Source organism: Sprattus sprattus (assembly GCF_963457725.1).
Source record: "Sprattus sprattus genome assembly, chromosome: 11".
NCBI classification, from domain to species: domain Eukaryota; kingdom Metazoa; phylum Chordata; class Actinopteri; order Clupeiformes; family Clupeidae; genus Sprattus; species Sprattus sprattus.
In genome coordinates this window covers 28828313-28840812 of record NC_137909.1, presented here as the reverse complement: position 1 = coordinate 28840812, position 12500 = coordinate 28828313, and the positions used below count along the sequence as shown (strand labels likewise).

The window sequence follows — 12500 nt, the reverse complement described above, 5'->3', positions numbered from 1 at the left end:
GACTGGGCCACTTCGGAGCACATCTGAAACGTACTTGGCACTACGCACAGGCTCACCGCGGCTGTGTAGTACTTATTACTGATGGTCCAGGGGTACCAAGTGACGGTATTTTCCTGCTTCGAGGGCTCAGGAAGTGTTGATGTGCCAAGAATCTCTGTGAAGCCAATACAACCAGGATTACTCCACATCTTTATGCCATAACCGTGGTTTTGGTGACAGTGGTACAGGGGGTAGAGAAGTCATTTAGTAAGGTTGCTAGTTCGATTCCCTGTGTAAGCGTCCTTGAGCAAGACACTGAACCCCTACTTGCTCCTGATGTGCAGTGTGCCATCAGTGTAAACATTTAAAATGTGTTTGTATACATCCTTGTAAGTCGCTTCGGATAAAAGCATCTGCTAAATGACTAAATGTAAATAACTACATATAAGACAGTATTTAAATGTATTGACTTGTTTGTCAAAGGAATGCCATTACATGGTATACTGCTGTAAGAAAACTCAAATAAGTAGGACAACACTGCCGCCTGCTGGTGTATATAAACACTTGCGACTTGTTAAATACTTGCCAAGGTTCAACTACTACGACTCAAAATGTGCAGGAACACGAAGTTAAGTTCGTATTGACAGAGATGTAATGCGTGTGTACACTAAATGGGATGGAGGAATGTGAACCGCTCACCACATATGAACTGAACCTACCTCCCGAAAGAAAAATCGCCACCAAGCTCACTGTCTTAACCTAACAACCCTAGCCAACGTTCTTGGACCTTTATTGTTAAATAACACATAAACACATAAAGTCGTACTCTTGATGGCTGGTGACGACAGCACATTAGGGTGTTTCGACATCCATGCTCTTCATATAAACAGGCTAATGTTGACATGTTACGAACAACAAGTATCTAACGTTAACCTTTCTTAGTAGGAGAGGTATCTAGAATACTGTATTTCTGTTAAAGACTGATGTCTGTTAATAAACCTTCTATATTCAGAAAAGGTTGGCTTTGTAAATTGTACCTAATATGATAGCTAGCATACCTGAGAATCCCACCTACCAGAGACTATTTACATCAATTTCAAAGCAGTAATAAGCTAGCTTGCTAGCCAGACAGATAGCTAGATAGCTAGCAGGCAAGTAAGTCAGCATAAATATGTTCCATGAAACTTACGTTTAATAAGTTCTTCTTCCTTAAATCCAGGATCACAGCTGGAGATAAGAATGCAAGGCTCGGGATCCATTGTCGTTTCTTCATCAGATGACATTTTGAAATGAGCACTTTTGCAAAAATGACACAGAAGCACTGGCTGAGCTAGCCTAGCCTAACAACCCAATTCTGAAACCTTTCAACTATGACCTGAATACCACTTCCTGCTTTTGCATTCCAGAAGCAGATTTTCGGCAGTTAATCAGTTAACATAGCGAAAGAGGACGTTTTAATCCCTCAATTTGTTTTTCCATTTTCAACATCAGTATCGATAATCCACACATCCACTGAAAAACCATTCATATTTAAAACAATAAGGTATATGGTTGCTTTTACATGCACGGACTTTACTGAGAAGGCGTCGTGTTGTCATGGTTACGCCCCCGTTGTCAGGGCGGACCAATACTTTGTTAAGGGTGCTGGTGGTTATGTACTGTTGGTGTTTGCAACGCTGGATATATTTTAAAATTCACATGGTGCAGATATGACCAACCTATCTGCGTTTGTATGGAAACAGATTAAAGAACACTGACGTTTCTTAGCCATTCGATCTGTATGAAGAATGGCGGAAATCCTCAGAAAAGGAGATGAAATTGGACGTGTCTTAGTTCAGGTGAGACTCTGCTAAGTCTCTAACTTTGTGCTAAGAAATCACTGTATGAGACCAAACTGAAAACAAATTCAGTTAATGGTAGCTGATGTAAAGTTACATGGGTTAATCGTTTTCTCTCGACTCATTCAGAACATGTTTTAGGGGTACATTTGGGAATCAAAATGAGAAATCAGATTGAAAAACGTGTGGTCTTGTATGGGTGTTTGGTGTACAGGTGCAAGATGACCTAAAACAACTGAAACGAAGCCTACACCGAGTCACTCTTCAAGACGGAGGCGAGAGCTTGGACACCCGAGCTCTGGAGACAGCCATTCACAGAACTGAATGTGGAATACAGGTCTAAGTTCGTTACAACATTAGCCAGACCCCATTCATGTCATACGTTAACCATGTCTTCCATTACCATGTAGGCCTACTGTGTAAATTATTTAGCTAAGCCCTCACCTGTGTGTGACTGTGTTCTCCATCAACCACTACAGTTGTCACTCTACATTTCTTTTCATTTTGTATATTTGTATATAATAACCATTCAGAATATGAATACTGATCGACTGCTTTCTTTTTTTCTTTTCAGAGGCATACTGAAGAGTATTTAAAATCTGTGAATAAGCACATTCTGACTCTTCCTTGCATTGAGAATATAGAGACTAAGACTGTGCAGATACCACAATGGTATAACACATCAAATCAAATTAATAATATGTGCTTTCACAATCTTTTAAGAGATGAATGAATGCTAGATGAGACCTGTTTGAATCTTACACAGGAGACCACCACTTGAGAGTCTCCCAGGCAGGCGTCATGAAAAAAGCCTAAATGCCGGGCCCTCACCTGGACAGAAGGTAACATCCTGGCTTCATTTTGGCTCCCTCTTGGTTTCCATCCTGGCTCCATTTCGGCTCACTCCTGGCTCCACTCTGCCTCCTCTATTGCTTTAGCCATCACAGTTTCTGAGAGGTTCCTAAGCAGAGGTCTTCCTCATTGTTTACTCCCTCTCAGCACAAGACGGCCTTCATGCTGCGTCTGGTCTCCAACCCTGTCCATCCTAAGATCAGAGACGTGATGGCCCAGAGCTACGGCGTCCAGTTTCCAGAGCTGCCCAGGAGGACGGCCAATACAGTCAGTTACTTTACAGTTACTAAATCAAATCATATCAAACTTTATAGTCAGTTACTTTACAGTAACCAAATCAAATCATATCAAACTTTATTTATACGGCGCATTTCATACCAGGAGGCAACACAAAGCGCTTCACAGAAGGAAATTGGGAAGGGTAGTACGGTGGGCACGTAGTGTTTTATTCACACTGTAATTGACACTCATCAAACAGGCCTTATTGAGCTGGCATGTTAGATAAAAAGAAGGTTAGATCAGAGTTATTATAGTTGTGAAATCGCCATTAGTTTTTATAGTTATTTAGTCTTTCAGTTTGGTTTCTGATTTCAGACGTTTAGTTTGTTTTATGAAGGCACAAGTTGTTTTGTTTTTTTATTTTGAGGAACTGACTAGTTTTAGTTTAGTTTTGATTTAGTTTAAATTTTTCAGGTGTTTTGAAGAAAGCATTGATTTAGAGAAGATGAAACCGGTAGGATGAAAGGATCAAATATGATTTATTTAGATCATTCCAGCTCCTTGCATTAGGCTAATGTCTCTCAGGAAGACAACAGGACAAAGTGGTGTAGGAACCGCAGTCAAATCAAGGGGGACAATGAAAATTAAGCTGATTTTACAATTCTATTTCGTTTTAGTTTGTGTGCCATTGGTCATTGTAGATTTCATTTAATACAATTTTAGTTATTTAATACATTCATTTTTATTTTATATACATTTTCCACAGCTATTTTTCGTTTTAATCTTAGTTTTCATGAACTATAATAACTCTAGTGCAGTATGTTTTGATTAATGGTACCAGATTGGGTCACTTTGAGAAAATAACACCATGATTAATCTGAGCGTTATTCTCCTGGAGAGTGAGAATAGGTTGTTTTTGTTGGATGAGAGTGTATGTGTGTGGGGGTGAGAGGTTGCGTCATTATTCGTAGTACATCTTTTTTTAATGTCACTTAATTTCGCTCTAAAATATTGTACATGACACGCTATTGATTCAGTGTCTCTTGAAGGCATATTGATTCAGCCCATAAATAGCAGTGTGGATAAACTCCGCCGCCCTCCCGAGAGATGTGCTCAGAAATCAGGACGGGTAGGATCCGCTGGCTAATTGAAATGAATGGTCAGTAGTTATCTGCTGGCGAAGGGACTGTATCTGTGGCCGTCACTTGCCTCGAGCCCAGCAGATGTCAGCTGACAGTCGGGAGGGGAGGGATGGGACACGTCGTGTGTATTAACAGATGACTCTAGTCAAGGCATGTCCGTACAGGAGATGGAACCTGAAGGTCACCTGGTTTTGGCGCTGACAGCAAGAACATCCGTCTGGTAAACAAATTAATCTCTGGAAAGGTCGCCATTTGTTTTGGCATGCCGGGGTGTGTGCTCCTTTTTTTTTTGCATCCGTTTTTTTTTTGGCCCACTTTCTTTTGTTATGCTCTCTCAACAGGCCCCCATCTTTTTTCATCACTCCCTCCTTCTCTCTACTTCCCCCACCCCACCCCATCTCTCTCTGTCTCTCTCTCCTTCTCTCTTTCTCTCCCTCCCTCTCTCTCTTTCTCTGTCTGTCTCTCCCAGTCTTTCCCTTTCTCTCCCCATCCCTCTCTCTCTTTTCACGCTCTCATCCTCCTTCCCTCTCCTTTTCTTTACTTCTTTCTGTCACTCCCTGTCTTTCTTTTCTCTCTCCCTTTCCTTGTCCCTCTCTTTCCCCTTCTCTCTCTCTCTCTCTCTCTCTCTCTCTCTCTCTCTCTCTCTCTCTCTCTCTCTCTCTCTCTCTCTCTCTCTCTCTCTGTCTCTCTCTCTATCTCTCACGTGTAGTGGAATGGCAGATGCAGATTGCGGCGCGTCCTGCCTGTTCCCAGGAGGAGGTATGTGTGGTCTGATGGCTGATGGCTGATGGCTGTTGTATGGGCTGCTGCCTTGCAGCTGTCTCAGGACGGCCGCGCCTACCTGCTCCCGCATGCCGATAAGACAGCCGTAGCCTCCCCAACTGGCGCCCGCTGGCTCTCTGCCCGGCTCTGCCCGTCTCCCCCATACCTCACACCTCTCCTCCGCCGCACCGCACCGCAGCCAAGCCCAGTCCAGTGCAGCGCAGGGCCCCCTTCTCGGGGCCTGGTGGGTGCTGTCTGCTGGGGCAACAACTCCCGCTTGGCCAGGGTCTTGGTGGAGGCTCCGTTGTCTGTACCCCATGGTGCTGATACCCCGGTCCTGTCACACTGCCCAGTGGTGTGAGATGGTGCTGATACCTGGGCCCTGTCACAATGCCCAGTGGTGTGAGATGGTGCTGATACCTGGGGCCTGTCACACTGCCCAGTGGTGTGAGATGGTGCTGATACCTGGGGCCTGTCTCAATGCCCAGTGGTGTGAGATGGTGCTGATACCTGGGGCCTGTCTCAATGCCCAGTGGTGTGAGAATAAATAGACCAGAGGCAGGTGGAGGAGAGGTGTGGTGGCGAGTCCGGTTGACCCTCTCGCTCAGTGTTTGATGGTACACACACACACAGTGATCTCCTGGCCTCTCGCTCAGTGTTTGATGGTACACACACACACAGTGATCTCCTGGCCTCTCGCTCAGTGTTTGATGGTACACACACACACAGTGATCTCCTGGCCTGTCGCTCAGTGTTTGATGGTACACACACACACAGTGATCTCCTGGCCTCTCGCTCAGTGTTTGATGGTACACACACACACAGTGCTCACCTGGCCTCTCGCTCAGTGTTTGATGGTACACACACACACAGTGATCTCCTGGCCTCTCGCTCAGTGTTTGATGGTACGTACACACACACAGTGCTCTCCTGGCCTGTCGCTCAGTGTTTGATGGCACACACACACACAGTGCTCTCCTGGCTTTGGGTGACGTTTGGGATCTTTTTGGTGGACGCTGTACTGTAGCTGTGAACAGATCTCTGCTTCGGCTCCCATTACCGTCTGTGTTGTACGTTCTGTTTTATTCAGAAAGGCATTTTTTTTACTTTTTACATTTATTTTATTATAGGTTGTTTTTAGCTATGTTCTAACTATGGTCTGTGGCACTCTGAGATTCAGGTGAATGTAGAGTGCGCTATAAATTAAATGAATTATTATTATTATTATTAAACCGCTTAAAGTCATGGTGGTCTGTGTAAAATGGCCTCCATAGCTACTGAGCGCTATGACTGCAGTTATTAAGCGGGCATGCAGCTGTCTTCATTTCAGCCAGAGAGTTTATTTCTCTCAATGAGGGATGCGGAGCGCGTCGGCATGCCATAGAGATAATGAATGTGCAACACGGAGAGGTCAAGAGGTCGCCCGAGCGACTCAGGCCATTTTTGGACATCAGTCCCATGTGAGATGAGAGCGCGGCGGATCTCAAACAGCTGTAGGATGTGTGTGGGGGGGGGGGGGGGGGGGGGGGGGGGGGGGAAGAGGAGGGAAAGACAACAGCGGTTTATTTTGAAACGAACTCAGAGCACACGGAGAGCTGTGCCAGCTCGTGTGTGTGTGTGTGTGTGTGTGTGTGTGTGTGTGTGTGTGTGTGTGCCAGCTCGTGATTGATTGCCGCAGGGAAGGGCTCGCTGGCCACTTCACAATGTCATTAACTGCAGCGCTTTGGCTCCCGCTCACGCTAATGAATGCAGGAAATCTGTTGGTTGTAATCACACAACATACCCCTTTACCTTACACACACACACACACACACACACACACACACACGCATGTAAACACACACACACAGATAAACACATTTTAGTATATTTTGAACAAATTTATATACTCACACTCACACACACATGCACACACAGATGAGCAAGAATGGAGTTTATGTGTTATGCACAAAGCTAGGAATGCACTCACTGACTTACACACACACACACACACACACACACACACACACACACACACACACACACACACACACACACACACACACAAGCACACACAGTCAGACATACACACACACACAAACAAACACGCACTTGCACACACAGACACGGACACACAGAGACACACACACACACACACACACAAACATAGTGCTCACAGACCCTGGAAAGAGGGGGAAAAAAAGGATTCATATTGCTTGACATCTACAAGCTGCCACTAGCCTGATTAATGGATGGTGGTCTCCAGCCTTTTTCCAACAAAGTTTTTTGTTTTGAGTGGAAACCTTGTGAGGCGCTGACCCACATCTAATAGCATACCCTGTGAACACGCTGTTCAAATAGAGCTCATTTCCTCTTTGCTGGGCTTTGGCTGCGAGGACGGGAGCGATTTTAACTCCAGCCTCAGTAGTGCGGAGAGGACCGTGTGCCGTACCCGGTCTCCAGCCTCAGTAGGGCGGAGAGGACCGTGTGCAGTACCCAGTCTCCAGCCTCAGTAGTGCGGAGAGGACCGTGTGCCGTACCCAGTCTCTGGTAGCTCCAACTGGAGTGATTTTAACTCCAGCCTCAGTAGGGTGGAGAGGACCGTGGGCCGTACCTGGTCTCCAGCCTCACTAGGGCGGAGAGGACCGTGTGCTGTACCCAGCCTCCAGCCTCACTAGGGCGGAGAGGACCGTGTGCTGTACCCAGCCTCAGTAGGGTGGAGAGGGCTGTGTGCTGTACCCAGCCTCCAGCCTTAGTATGGCGGAGAGGGCCGTGTGCCGTACCCGGTCTCTGGTAGCTCCGTCTAGCAGGGGCTCAATCTAGGTGCTTTTCTGGATGTCTGTTTGTCATTACACATTACGTACATTTAGTGAACGTACATTTAGTGAACGTTTAGCCCAAGTGATTTCAATCATATCATGCATGTATTAACCTGCCTTACAGGGCCTTAGCCCTAAAGTCCGATATGTCGTCTGACAGTGAAGATCAGATTGCACACAGCTGACCAAACTCTCGTTCCTTACGCTAGATGCCCATGAAGAAGGCGGTTACTGGTCGCACCGTCGGTGCGTTAGCCATCGTGCAGGGCGGAGGCCGGAGCAACCTCTTCCTGGCGCCTCCACTCTCTGAGGAGGACATGAGGGCTGGTAAGACAACTCCCATCCTCCCCCATCATTAAAGGCACAGTGTGTAGGATTTAGGGAGATCTTTTAGCAGAAATGGAACATAGTGTTCATAATTATGTTTTCTTTAGTGTATAATCACCTGTAATTACGAATCGTTTTGTGTTTTCGTTAGCTTAGAATGAGAGCCTTTCATATCTACATAGGGTCCAAGTGGGTCCATGTTGCTCCATGTTTCTACAGTAGCCCAGAAGGGACAAACTACAACACTGGCTCTAGAGAGTCAGCCTTTTGCATTTCTATGGCAACTGGCACCGTAGGTCATCCCACATGCTTGGAAAAGGGAGGGGTATTCAGATGGTTGCCACCTTGCCACTAGATGCCACTAAATCCTTAACAATGCACCTTTAAATTCATAGTGTTGTACAATTCAATGATTTAGCACCTTCATCATTGTTAATTATCTATAAACACGTCCATTTAATTTGGAACATCCTTTATCTATCAACTGCTCTAGCCTCTGTTCCTGAAGCCCACTGTAAAGGACCCTGAAACAAGTACTATTGTTAAATGTGATTTATGTATGTATGTCCGTGAGTTGCACAAGTGCATAAATGTATAAGCTACTATGGATGACCTACATTTCCCTCTGGATTAATAAAGTATTAATCTCTAGTATCTATCTATCTATCTATCTATCTATCTATCTATCTATCAATCTATTTATCTATGTTGTCGACTCTTCATTGTCATTTTGAACCCTCTCTGAACCCTCTCTCTTGCCGTAATTACCCCAGAGGTTGAAGAAACACCTCTTTCAGGGTAACACGGCCCTGAGCAGTAAGTCCCTCTGAGTGAGTGAAGCAATGGAACTGAACCGTAAGAGTGTGTGTGTGTTGTGTTCCCCAGGCCTGGCTAGTCTCCTGGAGAGACCGTGTGACCTGGAGTTAGCCGAGACCACAGTCCTGCCCAAGGCTGCCCAGCTCCACCTGAGAGAAGACGCCGGTCAGACACACAGACACACACACACACACACACACACAGACACACACACACACAGACACACACGGGTTCGTCTCCTGAAGTCTACTTTTGTTTAGATGAATCACACAAGCAGCTGGAAGGGAGAGGGGGGGGGGGGGCAAGTTGTCTATTGCTCACTCTGATGCTCTCTCAGTTTTTATGTGTGAATATTTATGTCTGTTTATGTCTGTTTATGTCTGTTTATGTCTGTGTGTTGTGAGTCCTACGCACGGGTTCATATAGATTCCTGTCACGGTGCAGTGTGAGAATGCTTGACTGAGCAGAAAGAAAGGAAAACTGCCTTGTTTCTGTGTGTGTGTGTGTGTGTGTGTGTGTGTGTGTGTGTGTGTGTGTGTGTGTGTGTGTGTGTGCGTGTGTGTGTGTGTGTGTGTGTGTGTGTGTGTGTGTGAGTGAGCAGAAAGAAAGGAAAACTGCCTGATATCTGACAACTTGGCACAGGAGCCCTCTTATAACAGCCCGAGCCTCCGCTCCACTCACGCCCTGTGTCCAGATCTGATTGCTACAACACCCAGGCGATTAAACACACACACCGTGCCACACCAACAAACAGGCGATAAAACACACACACTCTGCCACACCAACACACAGGCGATCAAACACACACCGTGCCACACCAACACACAGGCGATTAAACACACACACCGTGCCACACCAACACACAGGTGATAAAACACACACACTCTGCCACACCAACACACAGGCGATAAAACACACACACCGTGCCACACCAACACACAGGCGATAAAACACACACACTGTGCCACACCAACACACACACACACACACACACACACACTCTGCCACACCACAACTACAGCAGGGCTCCACAGTCACTTGTCTTTGGTGTTCCTTTTTCATTTCCTCATTAACTTTAAGCCGAAATAAACCCATGAATGTCCTCTACATTCACAGAAGGTGGCAGATTAAATGACTATTTAATCAGACAGATTTGCCAATGTTGAATTGACTTACATGTAACCCAGACAACACTTGAGTTATGCAAGATATCTGACTAGGTGCCTCTAAAGACTGTATGTTTCTGTCTGTGTGTGTGTGTGTTTTTTGTGTGTTTGTCTGTGTGTGTGTGTATGTGTGTGGGTGTGTTTGTGTGTGTGTGTATGTGTGTGTGTGTATGTCTGTGTGTGTGTCTGTGTGTGTGTCTGTGTGTCTGTGTGTCTGTGTGACTGTGTGTGTGTGTGTGTCTGTGTGACTGTGTGTGTGTGTGTGTCTGTGTGTCTGTGTGACTGTGTGTCAGTGTCTGTGTGTGTGTGTGTCTGTGTGTCTGTGTGACTGTGTGTGTATGTCTGTGTGTGTCTGCGTGACTGTGTGACTGTGTGTGTGTGTGTGTGTGTGTGTGTGTGTGTGTGTGTGTGTGTCTATAGGCAGCTCAGAGCGGGCGTGTAAACCACGGAAGCACGTGACCCTGAGTAAAGACACACCCGAGGCTCACGCACCGATGGCCGTCACTCCCCCGTCCTCCGCCGCCTCCAAGAAGTCCGACAAGCGTCTGGTGGCGCGCAGGGGAACACGCCTCATGTCCCTCACCTCTCCGGTAGGAGCTCCGAAAACACCCCAAAACAAACACTACTGTGGCTCCTCCCAAACACCCCAAAACAAACACTACTGTGGCTCCTCCCAAACACCCCAAAACAAACACTGCTGTAGTGAGAACCACACCACACCAGTTAGAAATCCTACATGAGCTAATATCATGAACATATACTGTTGGCATGAAACAGACTAACCGCTGGTTGATAGCGGTAGCCTTTTGAACAGTGCGAACTTTGCTAGATTATAGATAAAAGATGACCATTCCCCTGCCATTCTGTGATCGATTGGCAGTGATCGGCAATCGGCCGATCATGATTTCGGTGATCGGTAATCGGTGATCACCCCCAAAAATGATGATCGGAGCATCTCTAGTTAGAACACACCTTATGGGGCGCCCCAAAAAACAGTCAGAACACCTCTGCCTGCTAGCTCCTCCCACACCGGTAAGAACACACCTTATTGGGGTGCCCCAAATGTCTGTGCATGTGTTCCTCTCCCGTGGCAACTCAAGAACCAATCAGCACACACCTTCCTGCCTGAACCCCAAAAAGCAGTCAGTACACTTTCACGCTAGCGCTCCAAAAGCTAGCCTCCATGTACCCTAGTTGCTAACACCCCACAAACTATCCAGCATACACCTTCACACTCCAGCAGTCCAGACATCAGCCAGCACGTACACACTCGCTTGGCAGGAGTCCAAACATTAGCACGTGCTTGGCTACGGTGTGTGTGTGTTTGAAGCAAGGCTTGTGTCCATTATCCAGTGCTGTTTTTGACCTTTGACCTCAGTGTCACAGGCAGCTCCAGGGCTATGTGTGTGTGTGTGTGTGTGTGTGTGTGTGTGTGTGTGTGTGTGTGTGTGTGTGGCTCTGTGTGTGTGTGTGTGTGTGTGTCTGTGTGTGTGTGTGTGTGTGTCTCTGTGTGTGTGTGTGTGTGTGTGTGTGTGTGTGTGTGTGTGTGTGTGTGTGTGTGTCCATGTGCTCCAGGGCTATTGGAATGCCCTGGTCATCCTGTCACAGCCCTGGATAAAATGCTGGACGCAGGAGATCTCCCCCGGAGGGGAAGTGACCTCTGAAGCCGTGGAGAGCAGTGACCAGTGGACATTAGTGCTAATGTGGTCCATCTGAAGTGTACTGGCTGAACCCTGATCTTCATCTTAATGCACACATGGCTGAGGGCCCTTACTGGCTGAGGGCCCTTCTGTGTGTGTGTGTGTGTGTGTGTGACCTTAGGCGGTGTGAGTGTGTGTGTGTGTGACCAGGCGGTGTGTGTGGAAGCTAGAAAGTGTTATTTTAAACGTGAGAGGTGTAGCTGCAGCAGTGAGAACCTGTGGGAGAAGCAGCGCCACTTTTGATTGGTTCATCCATCAATATGCTGTTGTACTTTACACACGTGATACTAAGGAGTAAGATACTGTCTGTCTTTGTCTGTTCTGATTGGTCCAGTGTAAGTGCACCGCCTGTGTGAAGTAGACCTTGTGAATGTCTTTGTTTCTTATCAGTAGTGAAGTAGATCTTGTGAATATCTTTGTCTGTTATGATTGTGCACAGCCTGTGTGAAGTAGAACTTGTGAATGTCTTTGTTTCTTATCAGTAATGTAGTAGAACTTGTGAATGTCTTTGTTTCTTATCAGTAGTGAAGTAGACCTTGTGAATATCTTTGTTATGATTGTGCACAGCCTGTGTGAAGTAGACCTTGTGAATATCTTTGTTATGATTGTGCACAGCCTGTGTGAAGTAGACCTTGTGAATCAATGTCTTTGTCTGTTATGATTGTGCACAGCCTGTGTGAAGTAGACCTTATGAAAGTCTTTGTCTGTTATGATTGGTCCAGTGTAAGTGCACAGCCTGTGTGAAGTAAACCTTTGAAAGTCTTTGTCTGTTATGATTGGTGGAGTGTAAGTGCACAGCCTGTGTGAAGTAGACCTTGTGAATGTCTTTGTCTCCGCCCCTCTGTAGTGCCTTCCCGTGCCCGCGGCCACGCCCAACAGCAAGTTCCCCTTCGTGATCATG

The 12500-nt window shown here is 46.4% G+C and overlaps 2 protein-coding genes across 2 annotated transcripts in view; one reads left to right on the top strand and one right to left on the bottom strand.

Annotated features, from left to right (window-relative positions):
• The window catches only part of aagab (alpha and gamma adaptin binding protein), a 6336-nt gene extending 5013 nt beyond the window's left edge, over nucleotides 1-1323 (bottom strand). The window contains exons 1-2 of the mRNA XM_080847785.1: nucleotides 1169-1323; nucleotides 1-154 (exon numbers count right to left, since the gene is read on the bottom strand). The exon at nucleotides 1-154 is cut by the window's left edge and continues 37 nt beyond it. Of these exons, the coding sequence (XP_080703911.1) occupies nucleotides 1-154; nucleotides 1169-1262 (248 nt within the window). The 5' untranslated portion in view covers nucleotides 1263-1323. The remainder of the gene's footprint in view (nucleotides 155-1168) is intronic.
• Nucleotides 1324-1766: 443 nt separating this feature from the next.
• The window catches only part of iqch (IQ motif containing H), a gene marked incomplete at both ends in the record, with an annotated part of 51972 nt that continues 41238 nt past the window's right edge, over nucleotides 1767-12500 (top strand). The window contains 9 exons of the mRNA XM_080848265.1: nucleotides 1767-1817; nucleotides 2032-2154; nucleotides 2392-2489; nucleotides 2584-2659; nucleotides 2817-2936; nucleotides 7800-7917; nucleotides 8803-8898; nucleotides 10320-10489; nucleotides 12465-12500. The exon at nucleotides 12465-12500 is cut by the window's right edge and continues 220 nt beyond it. Of these exons, the coding sequence (XP_080704391.1) occupies nucleotides 1767-1817; nucleotides 2032-2154; nucleotides 2392-2489; nucleotides 2584-2659; nucleotides 2817-2936; nucleotides 7800-7917; nucleotides 8803-8898; nucleotides 10320-10489; nucleotides 12465-12500 (888 nt within the window). The remainder of the gene's footprint in view (nucleotides 1818-2031; nucleotides 2155-2391; nucleotides 2490-2583; nucleotides 2660-2816; nucleotides 2937-7799; nucleotides 7918-8802; nucleotides 8899-10319; nucleotides 10490-12464) is intronic.